We start from the raw sequence: 20,526 nt of genomic DNA on the forward strand, positions 1-20,526 counted from the left end.
AGACAAAAAAATAGTTACTGTATTAACTCAAATCCAAGTCAAGGTCTTTTCCCCACAATGAACATGGGAAAAGAAAAAAGCTTCGTCTTAGATTCAAGTACCGGCCCAGAGCAAGGGGAGACTCAGCTCCAGCTATGACCCCGGGCTTGGGGCACTTGTGTAGCAGTGGAGGGGGCACAAGGTGACAGGAACATGGGGAAGATGATGCGTTGGTGAGGGTGCAAGGGGGAAACAGAACATTGGGGGGGGGGGCAAGCAGGGGAAACCCACGGTGTGCAGCTTAGGGGAGCACAAGGGAAACTGCAAAGCCTGTCTCTCTGCTACCTTCCCCCTCCACAACCACTTGTTCCCACCACTGCTTACCTACAGCTCTGGCTCTGGCCCTACCATGGCCAGGCCCAGAGCTGCTGCTTTACTTCTTCCTGGCCCAGCTGGGCTGGGGCTATCACCCCTGAGTGCCCCTGAGCCAGAGGCAGAGCCGCTGCAGAAGATAAGCAGTAATGGGGAGAAGAGCATAGGGGGACAGGCAGCAGGGGAGGAGGCACAGGCCCAGGGTAGGGCAAGAGGAAGGAAGGCAAGTGGTAGAGGTCAGGCACAAAGGGGAGGCAAGTGGCAGGAGGAAAAGATGACAGGGGTGTAGGCACAGGCATGGGGGAGTCGGCGGGGGCATATGGTAGGGGCAGGTGGTGGAAGGGAAAGGGACAAGCATTAATTTAGCATTACAATAGGCTAATGCACATTAAGAATCACTGAAAAGCTGAGCTCTTTAATTAATTAATGCTCCTTGAGCATGGAACTGTGGGAGGAATAGGCTGGGGAGCTTCTGGGACATAAAGGTCCCCCAGCCCAAGCCCTGCAACCATGGGGCTCAGGCTGGGAGATAAGACTCTCCTAGCCCCCTGATCCCCAAGCACAATGGCAGAGTGGAGGCTGGGAAATAAAGATCTCCCAGCCCCCACTGTGTGATTGCGATCTGGAAGCAGGAGGACATAGTCCACCCTGGAGTCCTGTACATCCCAGCAGCAGGCAGGTCCCAGGGGCAGGGAGCTATCTTCCACACCCTGGTAGATGGCTACAAGTTTGGCTCTTGGCCAGGAATCTACACGAGCTCTACGGCACTGTTACTAATGCCAAGTAAATCTGCTACTTGCATTTGCAGATTGCATTGTTACTACTTGCATTCACGGATAGCAAATTTCCTCAGGATCAGGGAGATTTACTGTGAAGTAAGGATCTGCATGTGTAGACCCATGTGCTTACTTCACAGTAAACTATGGTAATATGCCATTAAGCCTCTTGTGTAGACTTGCCCACCTTGTGATTTTTCCAGAGTTATGGCTTCATAGAGGAGGGAAATATCCTAATCTTCAGCTGACTCACCCTCCCTTTCCTAATTAACTAAAGATGAAATCTTAGCTGCTGCTGAAGACTGTAGGGGGACAGGTGGCAAGGGGGTAGGCACAGAAATGGGGAAGCAGGGGGCAGATGGACATATAGCAGGGAGCAGGGGGAAAGTAACAGTGGGGACAGAGAGCAGGGAAGCAGGCATAGGGACAGGACAGGAAGCAAGGGATAGGAAAGGCAGGCAGGGAGAGCAATGGGTAGGGGTCTGGCCCTTCGCCCCTCATAGTCTCCATGGATGGATCTATGACTTTGAAAAGAGCTAAAGAGTTTCCAAGGTTCTGAGACAGAAGAGAGATCAGGAGCAGCTAGCATTCAGCAAAATTGCCCAAAGAATAGTTAGCTTGATTAGTGGAGCATCACAACTGTTAAAAAGGAGAGACAATAGTCAGTACCTCTGAATCAAAAACAATGAGCCATTAAGTTAACTGATTCCCTCAGCTGCCTAAATAGTAATGCAATAGGTGCTGAACTGTGGAAGAGGAATCAAAGTAGGGTTCTTCTATCCCAGGCAGAAAACCAATTTTTTCACTTGATATATATGATCCAATTTTGGTAGTGATGGTGGGAGGGATTTGGGAGAAAAGGAATCTGTTGTATGTGAAAAATACAGTACCTGGTATATCATTTCTCTAAGGTCAGATTTCTTCAGCAAATTATGAAGATGAGAGATGGGTAGTGGTGGAAAGAACTGTAGGATACATAAGCTGGGTAGAGATTTATAGGGCTTCATCCTGCAGGCCTTATGACAGAGATGTATCTTAGTGAGAGTTACAGTTGTGAATGGAAGTCAGGGCCAAAGAGTTGATGTGAATTCTGTATAAACAAAGAATGAGACCCACAATCTGTATCTCTGCTCTGGCAGGACACTCTTTTGAGGGTACAGACCACTAGTGCAACACAAATCCAAGTTCTCATTTAATCACATTCAGATCCCTCTCAATATTAAAACTTTCCTTTGACTGGTAGCGCTAGAAGCATTCTTGTCTAGGAGTATAAGTAAGTTTATACCCAGCACCCTACCATATTAAGCATTTTAGTCATTCCATCCTGTTTTCTGCCCTTAATAAATCTAGTTGTATTTCTTCTTAGTCCTCCACTATTTTGAATGCATTGTACCATGCTGCTGTCTGCATGATTAATGAGTCTTTTGCCTTCTTCAGATCATTTATGAAGATGTTAATTAAACAAGCAGTATGCAATACTGACCCTCAGGACCCCCATTAAAATTTTTGCTACAACTAGATCCGATGCCATTTGCAGAACTGCTTGCTGTGTAAAATCTGTTATTCCTTGATTCAGGCTTCTCTTATATACAGCATGCTGTACAGTTGCTCTTTTGTTGGTGTACCTTCCAAGATACTAAGCGGAACTTCACACAAGAAACATAAGCAATGGTAATCCTTGCCATGGTCTAATCATGAATTACCTAATGGAGAAGTTGGACTATAAAAAACAATTAGTATATATTGATATTAAAATAGATATAGCCAAAAAAAGAATAAAAGGGAATGCATCTTACAGATTTTTACAGCTGCCACTGAATAGAAAAGTAAAATCCTAAAAGGTAAATGAAAAAAAACCCCCAGTGTAGTCTTTATAATTTGTAGACAACTTCATTCAAAGTGAAAAATTAAAATCAAGTCATTATTGTAGAAAGTCAAATAAAAGTGTAATTTTTCTGCTTGATGCTCAGATTGTATTACCCCAAGTGAACTTCAGTAAAAACAATAATTATCTGCTAAAGTGAACGCAATTGTTTCCCATTCATTACAAGGTTAGTAGTGTTCACATTGGTACTTTTATATTGCTCTCAATACATTTTAGGTACACACACTTTTATTTCAAGTAAATCTGCCTTTTAGTGACTTATTCACTGAGCATTCAAAACCAAGAACAAGAGAAACAATATAACTTAAGCATCTGTAACTGGAAAAGTAAAATACAGGGAAAAAACTCAAGTATCTGAAGAAATTATAAGTCAAAAATAAAATAAACACAGAAGCAAAAAAAATATTTACCTTGAATTCTTTTTCAATGTTGGCCAATTTAGCAAGCTCATTGCTGAGTTCTAGAGCGGTGAGAACTGGATCTTCACTGGAGAGGGACAGGTAGGCAGGACTAGCCAGCCCTTTATAGGCATTTATCCTTGACCTGGAGTGACTAAAAGAATCATGCTTTTGCTTTTCAGTGCAGTCATTGCATTTGCAGAAATAGTCATGAGGTCTCTCTATCCTTGCTCCTTTCAGTAACAACATGTGTACAACCTCGTATTTCTGGCAGTGAGCAGCTAAAATGATTGGGGTGATATCAGGAGAAAAGCGGGTGCCGTCTTCATCATAGGAATAAAAATCATCATCCTGGAGCTCCTGCTCACAGGGGCTTAGAGTCAGTCGCTTATTTGCTGCAAAACCAGGATGATTCAAAATTGCTTCTACTATCCTGATATACCCCTTGCTGATTGCAAGCAGCAAGGCATCTCCAATTCGTGCCAAGTTCTCTTTTTTTAATAGAAGTTCTGTCACTTCCAAATGCTCATTCCCCACAGCAAGCTGCAAGGCATTTTGGCCCATGTAGTCAACACAGTTGACATTCAGTGTTTTTGACTCCTCCAACATTTTGCGCACTACAGGAATGTTCCCATACTCTGCTGCATCCAAAAAACGCTCTTCTTCAGCAGTGAGGCTTGTGCCCCTGTTGTTGAACATGAAAGCTGGGCCTCTAATAGCTTGCCGCCTTCCCTTCTCTCTCATCATTGTCATACGCCTCAGAGATGGACTTCCTTCAACATATCTAGTGGGAACAAAAGATACATTATTTGCAGAATAGCAGTCCTTTTGTGGGCATGTTCTTCCCCTGCAGGTACCAGGACTCATGACCTATCTCCTCTGTCTTGTGTCATTTGCCCATCTGTCTGCCTATATCTCTCTCTGTTGTGGTCACAGAGAAGGCTGGCTGGTGCAGGAGGGGTTACAAACTACCAGACTAGCACACAGATGAAAAGTATTCACTGGCTCCTTTTCTAGAGACCCATTTCTCATCCATGACTATGGTATTTTGTTTTATGTGCAACACCACCTCCTTTCAGAAATATTGTTAAAGCATACTCCAGTATGTATACAAGGAAAATAGAATTTGCCATACTAAATCAGACCTCTGATAATCAAGTTCTTTATCCTACCCACAACAGTGGCCTAAACCTGATGGTTTAGAAAGCAAAACTCAAACAAATCATCTTGTACCTTGCAAAATGCAAAATGGTTTAAATGAGGATGAGAAGAACCTTCCTACTTCCTGACCACTTTACATGGAAAAGACTGATTACACATCTTTTAGCATGAAATGCTATACATGTGTGGCCAAATCTGGAAGATTTTACTCAATATTTTCTAACTTCAATCTGAGTATGGTTAGGTAAAGACTGAGTCAAGAAAACAAGCAAGGACTCTGGATTTGCTTTGTGGTATTGTGGTGACTGGTCACAGAAACACCTGCAATAACATTTTACTGAGTGACAGTTGATATGATTTACTAATAGAAAAAATATTTAATAACAAACCATGTTTTTATCATTATGGTGGCTGTTATTATTAAGGTCGACTAACACTTTCCAGTATAAGTCCCTGTGCCTAGTTACTTAAGATTTTGCTGACATTTAACCATTGGTCTGAAATTTTACATGCTGTCTGATTTCCCCCCACCCTTTTTTTTTAATTTCAGCCAAAATAGAAAAAACACTTCTGAGAATGAACCTAAGGGGAAATATCTTTTGATGTGTTAAATTCTGGCAATCTTTTCTTGGAAATGTTCTAGTGCCCCTTTGTTTTGAAATAGGGACCTGAAATTTGGCTTTGGGGGGCCTTTTTATCATGGATGTTCCTCATGAAAATTCACCAAGATTTAGTCAAGTTCCAAGTGTTTAAAATCAGACAAATCAATTCCAAATCCGCAAGTCATTCAAGAACTATATGTGGCCCTGCAACCAGAAATGGCATACCTCTCCATCCATGGCTGATTGCCGAGTTGGGGAGAGGGGGGTCCCACAGCAGCTGACTGCTGAGCCCGGAAACACCAGTGGCGAAACCAGAAGTGCTGCAAGGGACCGAGCCCAACCAGCACGCAGGGGCATGGCCCACTCCCACCTCCCCCATTGGCATGCCACTGGCACACCACTGGCAAGCATCCTTCACTCCTGCCTGGGCTCCAGATCCTTTGGTGGGTATCCTACGTGCAGGCACAAGCCCGGAGGCTTGGGGATTGACTGCTCCCGAGTTTCACTTGCCCTTAGTCATATGGCCGCAGAAGCAAGCTAGGAAGGAGTCTCCAATTTTCCATAAAGTTGGCATGTAGCTGAGGTCTTTCCACTGTAAGTGGAAGTGGGCTAACTAAGGATTACCTCCTGCCATATTCAAGAAAATCACCTTGGTGGTCATGGTATTTCATTTCCCCTGACAAGTGTTAAAAAATCCTCAATTCATATTCAATCAGTGGAGACCAATAGCATAAGCAGGGAAGGGCAAGGGAGGGTGCCAGTTTGGAGGAGGTACACTGCTAGCTGCAGTGAGGCAGAGTGCACAGTACCAACCCCAGGCCTGACTCCAGGGAGGCAGTATGCAGGAAGCCAGGCCTGAGAGCAGCAGCAGCCACTGTCAAATAAAACTCTCCTGTGCTTGTCCCCTTTCACAACACCATGCCATCCCACCTTGCTCTCAGTTGCTTGACACAACACCCCGCCACACAGCTCTGCTCAGGGTACAAAACTCACTAGTTACACCTCTGGTGGAAACTTCTTAGATTATAGCAGGTACATTCCCAAAACATTGCACTGGCACTAGTCATACACCAGCCTGGTCTCCTGGGCACCACTGCAGCTCTGGGCTCCTGCCAACTGTGCTCAATCTGGTTCTGGGCCTCTGAACTGAGAGCAAGGGAAACGCTCTTTCTTCTGCTCTCAGTGACCCCTTCCCTACCCATCCCTCCCAGAGAGCACAAATAAGTTGCCTGATTTGAGTAAGCAGAGGGCAGTCTTAAAAAGTGAAGTGGGGAAAACAAATATGGACAAGCAGGTGCAGGGCAGTAAACTGGTATTCGAAGCTTGCAGCGATAGAGAGTAGGATAGGAAAAGAGTGAGCCAGGAAACTGTGACTGGGAGCCAGGAAAGAATGCGAGATTTTCTGTGCAGGAAGTTGAGACAGAGCATGTAGGGTAAAGATCAAGATGAAAGGAGAGAGGAAACAGATCTCATATTCATTTGAGGTGTGATGGGAAAACAGAGACTGCTAAACAAAGAAAGTGAGACAGGGAGGTGTCAAGTATACAGAGACTGGATGAGGAAGGGAGATTGGGACTGTGAGCCAGTGAGGTTAAGAAGCCTGAGCATGGTGAATCACTAGAGGCCCAGGTACAAAAGAAAGACAAGGGAGATGACAGGCTAGGAAGGAAGAATGCAGACTGGCTGAGTAAGGGGTCTGAGACTGGGATTAGGAGCCTGAGGAGTAGACAGCAGGATTGCCTAGGTGAGGAAAATGGACTGGGATGAGGAGTCAGAAATGAGACAGAACTGGGACCGATACTGGGGCAAGTTAAAGAGATAGGACAGAAAGCACTACTCAGGAGAAGAAGAGGACAGAATAATAATGTGTGCCCAGTAGAACACACGCGCTCCAGAGCCCAGATCGGAATGCAAAGTTCCTAAGTCTCACCCTTCCTTTACAGCCAGCAAATACATCAGTGACACTGTGGCAGCACATCCCACCCCTCTATGATCTAGGCCCATATAGGATGACAGCCAGCTATTGCTCCCAGTTTCTCTGTGAGCTCAAGTCCCAGAGGTCTGTGTGGTAATGCATAGACTCGACCTGATGATGACTCATGTGGGTATCCATATGTTGCCACAGGTTGGAATTTCTGGGGGGGTTTTTCAGTTTTAAAAAAACAGCTAGAACATTATACCCCAACATTTTACATTAAGATTATATGAAGGTACAAAGTCAAATACTCAAAAGATAAGAAAGGTAACAAATTAATTTGTTTCCCTTATGTGTATAGTTTCTTTAATTACATAAGCACAACCATTTTTTCCTAGGACCCCTGTCTTATTCAGTGCATACCATGTACGTGCTCTGGGATGAGTCAAAGATATGTAGTGAAAGGGACTGGTGTCTGTAGGATAGCTGCCTCACTTGTTGCAGCAGTTGGAAGGAGAGAATAAGGGAAGTACAGTGAATAAAGGGAAGGGGTCACAAAAAGAAAAAGGATGGTTTTTCCTTGGTTAAGGCCCTGGAGAACAAGCCCAGCTTCTGCCACAGAATTCCTGTGTGATGCTGGACCAATCATTTAAACAGGCTCTCACAGCTGGTCCCTCAAACAAGTTCCTTATTTTCTGGGCATCTGGGTTGAGACCAGGCGGTCTAATTTGCAAAAAAGAATCACCACTACCAGTTGTAACTAAAGTCAATGGCAGTTACACTCTGAATGTACAAAGTGCTATGCAATCCAAAGTACTCTGAGAAAATCAGATCTTAGGCATCTCATACTGGACACTCAAAGCTAGTGGACACTGATCACTGTGCCTCTTTACACTCTCTGTAAAAAGAAGAAAATAACACCTCCTCATTTCACATTGATGTTACTACAGTAAGAACCTTAATGCCCATGAAGCACTTTGAAACCACTGACTGTCATCACCATCCTAAAAAAGGTAATGAAGAAATGGATATTTCTGTCTTCCAAGTAAGGTTTAAATACTGTGCAGTAAAAAAGGCACAGAGTTGCATACTGAACACTAAGGAGAAAACAAAATATAGACTAGGCAGCTCCTACTGAAGTGAGCACTGCATATTTTGTGCTCTGACTAGTAAGGATTAGTGTGGAAAAAACTGAATATGATCATATACTTAAAAACTATCATAATAAATATGTACACAGGGTCATAATAGGTTTCTAATGGCAACCTTAATTGTGCTTGACTTCACAACCTTAATAACATTCTTTTCAACACAGTTTATACATATATACGTATTGGTTCAACTGTACTGCCAATGTGCAAAGAACTCCTTTTGATATTAATGGGAGTTCCCTCAAGCAGCAGCAGTTCATTCAGATCTAATGACTTAGTTCTACAAAAATAATTCCATTCATGATGTAGAAATTCAGGCTGGTGTACCAGCTGCCTTCGCTGCATTATATTTAGCAAAACATAAAATCTTTATAACTTCATCAAAGCTATAAGCATAATAAAAGCTAGTCTACCCCATGTACATTTTAGTTAACACAAATTTGCTGTTCCATTGCAATGCAAATGATGAGTTTACAGTATTCATTACCAAGGGCAGGCTGCTCTTGGGACAAAATAATTTGATCTTATATAAATTTTCAAGCGTGATTAGTATTTTTGGACTACCACAGTAACTTGTGTGGCATTGCACAGTACGCTTTGCTAAAACTCATATTTACCTTTTGTAAAATGTGTCACAATTGCAATGCCAAACATGACAGAACCATTCTTATTCATTCCTGAATCTCTTTGCTTATGTCTATTAAAAAAGGCTGCCTTACAGAGAGGATTTGTGACTATGGATGTTAAGATCAGAACTGATTTATAACCTATAGCTCAGGCATACTTCACATGTGAAGGCATTTCAAGTACAAGAGTTTTGATTCTGGAGAATATGTGGTGAACAGTTGCAGTAAATTATCACCCTATTACACTGAAATCACAAAAAATTGGAAAATGGCTGTTCCGTATTTACTACTTAAACAAGATCTTAATTGTTAAGGGATTATGTTTCCACCCTTCCTTTCTTCCCTCCCAGAACATGATGTTACACAGGCTATATTTTTATACAAATGACTATAATATGTCTATCATTGTGTGTGTATGTATGTGTGTGTATATAATGATAAACATGATTCCATTATGTATATCACATATATACAGATATATATTCTATACATGTATATAAAAAAATACTTTGTCAGTACCTTTAAATGACAAATAACATAGAGATTAATTAGCTTATTTTGAATCTTTGTTCCGAAGAGTTTCTAACAATTTACCCTGCAACCCATGTATTTTTTACAAAAACTCATAAAAACACATTCATAGACATTAGGGCTGGAAGGGACCTCGGGAGATCATCGAGTCCAGCCCCCTGCCCAAAGGGCAGGAAGTCAGCTGGGGTCATAGGATCCCAGCAAGATAAGCATCCAATTTACTCTTGAAGGTGTTCAATGTAGCTGCTTGAACCACCTTCGCTGGCAGACTGTTCCAGACCTTGGGGGCTCGGACAGTAAAGAAATTCTTCCTTATGTCCAGCCTGAAACGGTCTTGCAGGAGTTTGTGACCGTTTGACCTCGTCATCCCTTGGGGCGCTCTGGTGAACAAACGTTCCCCCAGATCCTGGTGGTCACCCCTGATAAACTTATAGGTGGCCATCAGATCACCCCTGAGCCTACGCTTTTCCAGGCTAAAGAGTCCCATGGCTCTCAGCCTGTCATCGTAAGATCTGTTTTCCTGACCTCTGATCATGCGCGTGGCTCTCCTCTGGACTCTCTCAAGCTTCTCCACATCCTTTTTGAATTGTGGAGCCCAAAACTGGACGCAGTACTCCAGCTGCGGCCTCACCAAGGCCGAGTACAAGGGGAGAATGACGTCCCGGGATTCGCTCGAGAAGCATCTATGGATGCAAGCCAGCGTTTTGGTCGCTTTACTAGCCGCAGCATCGCATACATTCAGTACAGTTTTCAATACACTGTTAAATGCGGCACTTTTGGTTTCCATTCTATAGATCATTCTTTCAAAACTCACTGTCTGCATGAGAAGACTCGTTTTGTTTATGTAGGAGATGCTTCCTCCAAAAGGCACACTATGGAAATACATTTTGTCAATAAGAAAGATACTCAGTAATAAATCTTGTAATAAATGGATATATTTGATGCGACTGAGATGTCTTTTAAAAATCAAGATGAAAACTGTATTTTTTTGACTAGAATATTCTCGGGATTTCTGAAAAATCAAGAGCAAGAATTTTTGCTTGGTGCAATATTACCTGAATACATTGCTAAATGGCCAGATCCAGACAAATCTTGCATCAGTTTCAAAGAACTTCTTAAAGACAGTGGATATTTTGTCAGAATAAGGTACAGATATACATACATAGTGTGTCTCCTATTCCATTTTCTTTTCTTCCACTTTTATATTTAAACTACCACATTTTTAAGGGAATTCCAAGGATTTTTTAACTAAAATTTTGTAATATAAATTTTGAAATGTTAATGTTTTAGTTTTGCATTTTTGATAGCATTATACTTATATCCCATTAGGTATTGTCAACACACATTTTTCATATACTGGAATCAGATCTCCAGAAAAACATGAGACTAGGTTAAACATGAGATTTTAATTTTCATTCTTCTTTAATGCACCTTCTTTTTAAGCCTTTAAAATTCACATTTTCAAGCTTCTCTACAACCATTTAAGTTAAAACTACATAGGATTCTCAATCTATGCTATCACGTGAGTCCAGGAGCTGTAAAAAACATGAAATATTGTAAAAAATAATAAAAATTGCAAGGGTTGGCAATACAGTCCTAATATGGTCTATGTAAAAAATATCCTATCATTACGTGAAGGAAGTCATGAACAGGGGTGTACTGCTAGTAAGGACTAGTCCTAGCACAGTGCTTTAGTAACCACATTGTTCAATATGCAGATTCAGAGGCAGAAAGAGTAGACAGGATAGAACCTGACCCCCATCCAGAGATTCAAGACAGCTGCTGAACCTTTCTCCAGCTCCTCGTGTTAAAGAACAGTAGCATTTTACAGTACCATTACACACCAGCCCCATGTCGAGAAAAGGGCATCATTGTATATATGGAGCCTCACCCCTCTTCCTCACTCTCCAAACCTCTGTGGCTCTGCTCTATACAGAGGTGCCTGGACTCCCAAACCCACCCTGATTAGCAGTAAAATATTGATTTTGCTGCATTTGAAATGCACTACAGTTGGAAATCTAGACTTGTCTCTAAGTGCAAAGCCATTTAGGTCCATGGCTTAAGCAATGTATAAACTTCATTGACAGACAGGAGGAATTTCAATAAGGCTGCATAAGTTAAACTTAGTGCAAAATTTGACTCAGAGTTTCTAATACACAGGTTTTTGGATAACGGCAAGAGACAATAACTGCTTTTGTGCAAAATAAAAGTAATGTATTTCTGTTGCTTGAAATAACTGGCTAAGAAGAATTTATTTTTTCATATTACTTTAAGTAGTTGGTTGCTAGCACAGGTCCAGTCCTGTACTCTTTAGACAGACAAACTCCTTAATAACATGACAGCTTAAAAGAATAAGAAATGCAGAAGCAGACCTTAAATTATTAAGAGTTAACCTAAGCATAAATAATATTACTCAAGCAAGCCCCAGTCTCCAATTTTTATAACACCTACCTCACCAAAACACTTATTAGCTTCTAAGAGTCAGGTTGTGATTGAAATATTATTTACGGAGAGTATGAATCTCCAATTTCATGACATAATCCATGGTGATGTTTTCCTGAAATAATGCAAACTGGGGACAGGACATCTCCACCTTTCCTTTGTGTCATGTCTTACAGCCATGGTGTAAGAAAACAGAGAGAAAAGCATACTTTTTCAAGACACTAATCCTAATGAGATACACTAGAAAATTCAGAAGCAATGATGATTATTTTTGTGTAATCTGCCTGATTCACTATATACCAATCAATGTCATAAAATAAACGAATAAAAATATCCTACTTTATAACCATTTTTTTACAAAATTCATCATCTTTGAAACATGTAAAAATAAAACACGCTAAATAAATCCCCTTTTTCTAGGCAAACACTCTCAAGGTCTTTTCTGCCTTGTGATCTATCTGCATGCCTAACATTTACCATGGCATTAAGAGTCTGCTACCTCACACCTGAATGATCAAGTCTGCTACTGAAGTTGAATTTTCTCTTTACATGGGTATAGTGCTACTGCTATGCACTAAGCTAGAAATTTCATTTTATTTAGTAGTAACAAGCATAACACAGGGCTGAAGAGATTAATCAGTTGATTCCTCTACTTTCACAATAGAATGTTTCAGTGACAGGTGTCCACCCCTTCAGCACTTCAGCTGTACCTTTTCACCTTCAGACTTGCCCAGCTGTGACAGAAATAAATCAAAATGCATGAAAAATGACAAAATTGTGGGACGTGTGTTTTATTGATCGTTTGGTCATCGCTGGCAGATTTTAGTGTTTTAACTTGCTTTTCAGTTTGATTTTTTACTGTGTCAACCACTGAGGATAATACACCATTAAGAAAAATGAAAAACGAAGGAACAGAAATTTATGTTCAGCCATAGGGACTCCCTGTCAGCTGGAAGGGCAAAATTCTGGCCCTTAGATCTGGCCCTTAGATTCCCAGCACAGATTTCTATGTATGACCTAAAGAAATAATTGGTGTCCCCTCTCAATTAGTCAGTAAAGGGAGAAGTGGCACCTATGCAGTGGTTGATACAGTTGCTAGACAGCAGCAGAATGCTGGGAAACATAATTCTATTCCTGCTGCTGAGAAAGGGATGTGGTCTAGTTGCTACAGGCAGTAAAATCAATCTATTCCACTTGTCGTAAAAAATAGCATGGAGGAGGTTGAGTCTGCTTTACAAGAGACCAATGTTCTGTTCTAGTTCTACCAAAGTAACCTTGCGCATCCTCTCAGTTAACCTACTTTTAAAATGGAGTAAGTGATACTTCATTTACTTCCAACAGCATTTCAAGTCCATACACCTATAAATACCTGTCAATAGAAGAGGTGAACTTTAACTCACAGCCCTTCAGCTCAGCATACTTTCCCTAAAGGCAAAAAGCATAGCATGAGAGCTTCTTTCTCTCATCTGTAAACTAATCACTGGTCATTCACCTGAAACAAACTAATCACTGGTCATTCACCTGAAACATGGGGCATAATCCAGAACAGCTGAGAGATGTATCCCCCAACCCACAGTAGTACCTTGTTCAGAAGTAATGCTTTTATCTAAAGTGGCCAGGAAAGTTGCTCATAGAAGTGCTGGATCAGGGTTTTGAAGGCCACAGTCACACCATAGCAGCAAGGACAGGACACAGTGACATCTCCGGGGACAAGATATTAACTTATAGCAGCATCGCAGTCCCCTCCACACACATCTTTAAGTCTTTTACCTGTTGTCATTGTCCATTTCAGAACAAAGACCTTCAAAGGGAAACACAAGCCATAATTTACAGGAACAAGAAATTAAGAAATCTAGATCTGATCTGAAGGCCAGATCTGTTCAAACACAGCAAAGGGAAAGGAACCTACTTAGAAAAGGGCCAGGGTAAAGAAGAAGCAGAAAGGAGAACTTTAAGCCCTCCTTGCAGTCACCCCTGCAATTTAGACTCCAGGCTTTCAGTCCACCCAAAGATCAGGGCTGCGATATTCAAAGGAGCCTAAAGAAATTGGGTTCTCAATTCCCATTTAATATGAATGAGAAAGGGTGCCTAACCCCTTAAGATTTCTCTGAAAAGCCATATCTCATAATATTTTTGCTTTCAATATGGAGATTATTAATATCTTTTGAAATCAAGGTCATAAATAAAATATGAGATTTTAGTGCATATCTTAGGAAAATTACTTTTCCAGTGACCTAGAAAAAGTCTAGGAAACAGTTTAGAAAAGTCAGAGGCAGTTAGTTGTGTTAGTCTGAAGTCAGGCAGAAGCTAAAGCAGGGTGAGTTAAATGGTTATCTCTAAGATAAGGTGTGACTTCTGTCTGGCTAGTCAAGTGTGTCCAAACAAACATTCAGACTGTGCCAATGATACCTTGAAGGGGAAAAATGTCTGATCAGCAGCTGATCAGTTTGTCACCCTTAAATTACTTAATGATCAGGGTTCATTCTACTAATGTTTTCTTCCTTGTTTCTGACATTTTACACAGACTTGCCTCATTCATTTCCTGTCTTGTTTACAAGTCTATAATGAATAGAACTGTGACCATACATATATAAATGTTGCAATCTAAGCCTTTGTCAATACAGAACTTGGATAGGGTATTAATTTCGGGGCCAAGAGAACTGGGTTCTAATATTGATTCAAGTGCTGACTTGATGTATAACCTTTGGCAAGTAACTTACCCCTTTTGGCCTGCTTCCACTCCCACCCTTGGCCTGTCCTGTACAGGTACACTGTCTATCATACCAATATCTAAATTATTATTAGTAATAATAATAGTAGTATTCATACTTTATTTCCATTTCTTATTCATGTGAATATATGTAAAATGTTCACTATATGTTTTAGTTTTTAAAAAATTAAACATACAATAATAGTCCAGAGGAAATGTTTGGCTGATGTACCAGGAGTTGACTCTCTGACTATGAAATGTTAGGTTAGAAGCAGATGTCCAAGTTGGGCACAGAGTTAACAGTTCTTTGTCCCGTGGTCCCCTATTGCTCTGTCACTTCAGGATGCTGTGTTAAGTTGATTAATGGAACACTTCATCAGCCCAGCGGACAGTAACTTGCAACTGCTGCTATGACAAGAGATTTCTAGGACAGGAGTGCAAGAGCTGTGTTCTGATAAGTGACTTCAACAGATGGGGCTCACCATAGGTAAAAAAGCTTATGGCTGAATAACCTACACTCAAGCATCAGCCCAGGTTGACATAACACTCATTCCTTAGGGAAGGGAGTATATCAGTGGCTTAGTGATGATATTATTATTATCCTAAAAGTCCAGACATTTAGGTCTCTTGGTACCTCAGCCACTGAAACAGAATAAAACTCCTGTAGTAGAATCCACAGATAATTGTGATGATCACCTTCTAAGTGCTACTCTAATTATTGTTGTATTTTAGAGTCTTTTCTAATGCAATCTTAATTAAGCATTCTTCTATAAATGCAGAACATGTTCTGTTATAGTATGTTATAACTCAGAATAAAGTGTTTGTCTCATAGGAATGAAAAATTGTAACTGAGAATCCAATTCTGTCCTGAAACTATTAAATACTTGAGTGACCCTCAGAAAACAAAATATCAAAATGTTAGGCTAAACTGCAACATATTATCAAATGACCAAATAATTCTTGGGAAGCGTGCACAACTATAAGTAAGCCAATCTCGCCTTGGTCCCTGGCCTCCCTGAAAGAGAACATATTCGCTCTCATGTGCATGCATTCTAGTAATTCTGTAAATCAGAGCCAAGAAAGTTAGCTTCTCCACAAAACAAAAATAAATGTACTTCAGTTGTGTACTAAATTTCTGTTTATTTCAATGGTGCTCAGTCTTTTTTGTCCAGTGAGCCAGATGGGCAGTGCCAGGTCTGTCTGTGGGCTGGCCCCATCCAGCCGTGGAGAGAGGGGTGCAGCCCAGCCCCAATTCAGCTGCATGGGGGAAAGGGGCATCTACAGGCGGATGGAGTATGGCCCAGCCCAAACCAGCTGAGCAAGGGAAGGGGCATGACCCAGACAGACCCACAGGGAGAAGCAGGCACAGCCTGTCAGGGAAGGAGTGTGGTGTGGTTCCAACCTGCTTGCACAGAACTTGGGAATTCGGCAGCAGGGAGGGGTGACAGTATTAATTGTCACTGCTCCCCTGCCGCTACATTTCCCAACCCATGGAGAGCCCTGCAGACCACATACCAAGGCTCTGCAGGCTGCATCTGGCCCTCAAGCCAGAGGTTGAGCATCCCTGGTTTATTCCTAGCAGTTCCTGACAACCTTTCCATTTGTGAATGTGCTTTTAAAAACCACACTGCCACTGGGACCTCCCAAAGACCAAACACAGCATCCCATAAACTCACAAAATGTGCCTCACAACATGGATGTTCCTCTGCCCAGGGTCTCCTAGATTTGTTACTGTACCCTCTATGGTCTTGGGACCACCAATAGCTAAGAGAGATTTTTACCACACAAAAAGGCTGGAAGGAACGGGCAGGGGGGACAGCTTTGTCCAACCCTCCAGCAAGGAGTTATCCCCACTCACCCACCCACCCTCTCAGCCGGCCAGGAGTTGCCTGCCTTTTTGATAAACAACACAATCATCGCCATGCAGGGTGGGCGAGTGACTCCCAAGCGCAGGGGCGGGGCTGTTTTGATCTGGAGAGGTCCTTTCCAGCCCCTAATGAAACTATGAAATGGAAGTGTGGTCTGCAGGGGACAGCTGGGAGAGGCCTGATCCTGGCAGACTGAAGAGCCCCCCTGGAGGTCCCTGCCAGCCCGTCTCAGGTCGGTTCAGAGGCGAGGCATGAAGCCCTGGTGGGGAGTAGCAAGCCGGCCTCTCGGAAGAGCCGCGATCAAGTTTCCCAGAGCTTTCCTCAAGCACGAAGTTTCGCAGAGCGTCCCCTGGCCCTGGCTTGGGTGGCGGGGGAGGATCTGCACGGCCTCTGGAAGTCCCCCCCCAACCCACCACCACCACCACCACCACCACCACCAGAGGGCAAAGCTGCGCGGGCCCCCAGCCCTCCAGGGCCGGCGCGGGAGCGGGCGGCGGCCCGGGCGCGAGAGGGCGCCGGGGGCAGCACCCCTTGCCCGGCGCTGCTTACCCGGTGCAGGGCAGCGGCGACGGCGGGTAGCAGCCGTAGGGCTCCCGCTGGGTTTTCACCGCCCGCGGCAGCTGCGGCTGCGGCAGCTGCGCCGGCTCCAGCCCCCCATTGACGCCTCTCCAGCCCCGGCGGCGGCGCTGCTGCTGCTGCTGCTGCTGCTCCTCTTCCTCGGCGCCCTCCTCGTCCCCCTCCTGGGGGAAGGTCACTCGCCCCTGCTCCTTGCCCCGCCTGCCCTTGCCGGACATGGCGAGGCTGCGCTGAGCCGGGCGCTGCCGGCGCTGCCCCTGCCAGGCGGCTGTGTGCGGCGGGCAGCCCTCCCCTCCCCTCCTGCTCCTCCCCGGCTCGGCAGAAGGAGAGAGCCGCAGGAGAAGGAGGAGGGGGGAGTCCGGGCAGCTGCAGCAGCTCTGCCCCGCTCCTCTCCTCTCCTCTCCTCTCCTCCCGCCGGCGGCGGCCCCGCGGGGAGCAGCGGGCAGAGGAGGGGACGCCGCGCCCCGCCCTCTCCGTCCGCTGCCCAACTTGCCGAGACTCGAGATGAGGGGCTGCGTGGGGCGCCGTGGACAGCGTGGTCCTGCCTCACGCCCCCGCCCCCAAGTGCCCTCTGGGGTCCCTGCCAGCCCTGCTCCTCCAGGAGACGGCGGGTGTGTATGGGATGGTTTGGGAGAGGGCTGGTCCTGCACCTGCTGGGGGATGCCCTCTGGGGTCCCTGCCCGCCCTGCTCCTCCAGGACTCTGCTTCTGTTCCTGGCTGCTCGGAGAGGAGGAGATGAGAGCCGCCTTCATCCCCGCAGGGAATCCAGGAGCACAAATTCTTGCTGGAGGAAGGACAAGCCACTAGGCTGTAGGGCTCTCAGTGCCCCCCCTCCCCCCATCCTGAGCATCTGCGTCCTAAGCAATGCAGGATCCCCATCCTAAGCATGAGGGTCTGCAGATGTTTTCTCAGCCTGACGAAGGGTGTTTGTCCCTGAAAGCTTGCTAAGAAGAATTTTTCCAACTATTTGAGTTGGTGTAATAAAATGGTACCGGATTTACCCACAGAACCTTGTCTCTCCACCCTAAGCAGCCTTCATGTACTTGACACCCCCCACCAACACACACACACACATAATTTTTTAAGCCCATTGACACCGAGAATTTAAAACCTTCTATCAGTCAATGCCCAGCCTAAATGGCCAGGGTAAATATTACATGTCTGTATCCATGAGGTTCTGTGTGACCCCCAAGCAATGATGGAGTTGGGGATGGTCCTGCTTTTGCAGGGGATTGGATTAGATGACCTCCTGAGGTCCCTTTCAACCCAAATTTTCTAGGCTGCTGTGATGCTACTGTAATTCCCACAAGAATGTTGGCAATAAGTTTCAAAGCAATCCAGTGACAAAACAAAAATCTTGTGCACTGATGCCTGAGCTATATTTTATTTTCTTTTTTTCCCTCCTCCTGCTGTGGAAAATTTGTTTCAATACATGTTAAAATAAAGAGAGATGGATGTTTTCACTGATGAGAATACAATTACAGTCTGGCTTACCACATTATTTTAAACACACTAAAAATGACAGGGATAGAACTAGAAACATCGTGAGGATGTTAAATGCCTCGTAAGTGTAATGGATGCTAATTATGTTTATTTGTATAGAGCCTCTTGTATGAAGACCATTTATAAGGAGAATACAACGTTACACTTCCTTTTGCTCTTATGAAGTTATCATATAGGCCAGATTATTTCTGTACAATCAAGCAACCCCATGAAGGTTGGCACTGTTGCAACTTCCTAAAAGTTTTCCTGTACAGTCTGTACAGCCTGTACAGTCATCTATTTATGTTCATTACCATCTACCCATTCCCTACCCTATCTCCATTTTTCCATGCTGCAGACAGTATATTTTTTCTTGCTTTTAAGTTCTTCAAGGCCTACTGTAGCAAACAATATGAGAAATGAGAAAGCCCAAAAGTTCAGATCCACTGCCACTGAAATTAATGAGAATTTTACTATTTATTTCAGTGACAGCAGTTTCTAGTTCAAAACATTATTCCCCCCTTAGACAAAATTATTACGATTGGGCTACACCAGTCACTTCCAACTTCAGAGCATGCAAGATTCCTCATCAGCCCCTATTGCATGCTTTGTTTTCAGTAGGGGTAGATATTGTGATTTGCTTCTTTTTAATACATAAAATGTGATTTATAGAATGTGTAGGCAGAACCAGCTAAAATAAAGTTAATCTAGTACTGCTAGCACTTTGTCAAATTAATCCATTTTTTCTTTGTCAGTTTAATTATTTTTTTTAGCTATTTAAATTGTTTATGTTTGCTGTTGGCTTCAGTGAGATTACATTTATTGTAGAGCAGAATTTGGCTCAATCTTGGGTATATACATAACACATTCATAGAATATTGATAAGATAACTGCAGTAGTTTAGAACCACATAGCATTATTCATAGAAAACATAAAAACATTAAAGCCAATTGATATATACTTTATCAGAGTCCAGTCAACCAGTGCAATCTGTTGGCTCAGAACTCAGCATCCATGAAGATACCCACTGACTTTACCAGCTCAGCATCTCCTTTTGCATTCCTTATCCAGGAAAGATTCACATTCTAGTCAGTGGACTACAGGTCCAAACCTTATACCTCAGCTATAGAACTGCACCTGCAAACAAGAAGAAGATATAAAGGTTTAGAAAGTGCTTCTCAAAGATGTGAATAGAGTAAGGGTTTCAAATGTCATTCTTTTTTACAGGAATAATATAGTCATTATTCTTAAAATGCTTATATTTACTTTAAAAAAAACCTGATTCTTTGTTAGTGTATATGCCTCCAAGTTTCCATCAGATGCTATCTAGGATGGGATAGCAGATCTTATCTGACCCCAGCACTCTTTCCTGCCTAGGCAGGTGGGGTCAGACTTGATGATCTGTTGAGGTCCCTTCTGACCCTAGCATCTGTGAATCTATGAATCACCTCTACTATTGCCTCTACAATTTCCACAAGAACAATACAAATGATTTTTGCATGTAGCTGTGTGACATGAAGAGTTAAGAGCTTAGAATGAAGATATGTACCATAAGCAGATATTGCCATAATATTTGGAAATGTATTAACATTTCAATAGATACAGTTTCTAATTTGTGTGATTGAGAAACAGATTACTGATTAAATTGAATGTTACCTGTATACCTTGGAAAAAAGGTTCTGATGACCTGAAATCATATATCCCAAGTGATACATAATATACTCTCACCTAGCTAATCAAGCCAGCTGAAAAGTGTATTGTCGTTCTTTATATATTGGCTATAACTCAGGGAAACTGCTAACAACTGGAGTTTTGAGAGTCAAGTAAAAACATCATTTATCTGTGACATGACAAGAATATTTGGCTGAAAATTTAAGTTAGTGGGGAGATATATTCTAATTAAACAATGCAAAGATGAATGGTGTCCTGATTTCATAAAGTAATTATGTTTTAAAATGGCAGTATCCCTTCATAATAAACAGCCTTGGAAAAAGGTGATTGACATTAATATTTAGATCCCTCCCTTTACCTACATCCTTAAGAAGCAATATT

The 20,526-nt window shown here is 42.9% G+C and overlaps 1 protein-coding gene and 1 long non-coding RNA gene across 3 annotated transcripts in view; both read right to left on the minus strand.

Moving 5' to 3' along the window:
- Positions 1–17,300, minus strand: part of TRPC3 (transient receptor potential cation channel subfamily C member 3) — a 77,504-nt gene extending 60,204 nt beyond the window's left edge. For both annotated transcript variants that reach the window (XM_090036586.1, XM_090036585.1), the window contains exons 1-2: positions 16,966–17,300; positions 3,423–4,194 (exon numbers count right to left, since the gene is read on the minus strand). In XM_090036586.1, the coding sequence (XP_089892712.1) occupies positions 3,423–4,194; positions 16,966–17,210 (1,017 nt within the window). In that variant the 5' untranslated portion in view covers positions 17,211–17,300. The remainder of the gene's footprint in view (positions 1–3,422; positions 4,195–16,965) is intronic.
- Positions 17,301–18,367: 1,067 nt separating this feature from the next.
- LOC149870617 (uncharacterized) overlaps positions 18,368–20,526 on the minus strand; it is a 28,801-nt gene continuing 26,642 nt past the window's right edge. The window contains exon 3 of the long non-coding RNA XR_016440794.1: positions 18,368–19,611. This is a non-coding gene — a long non-coding RNA (uncharacterized LOC149870617). The remainder of the gene's footprint in view (positions 19,612–20,526) is intronic.

The sequence above is a fragment of the Crocodylus siamensis genome, chromosome 2, assembly GCF_052110815.1.
Source record: "Crocodylus siamensis isolate JL-2025a chromosome 2, ASM5211081v1, whole genome shotgun sequence".
In the NCBI taxonomy this organism is placed as follows: Eukaryota; Metazoa; Chordata; order Crocodylia; family Crocodylidae; genus Crocodylus; species Crocodylus siamensis.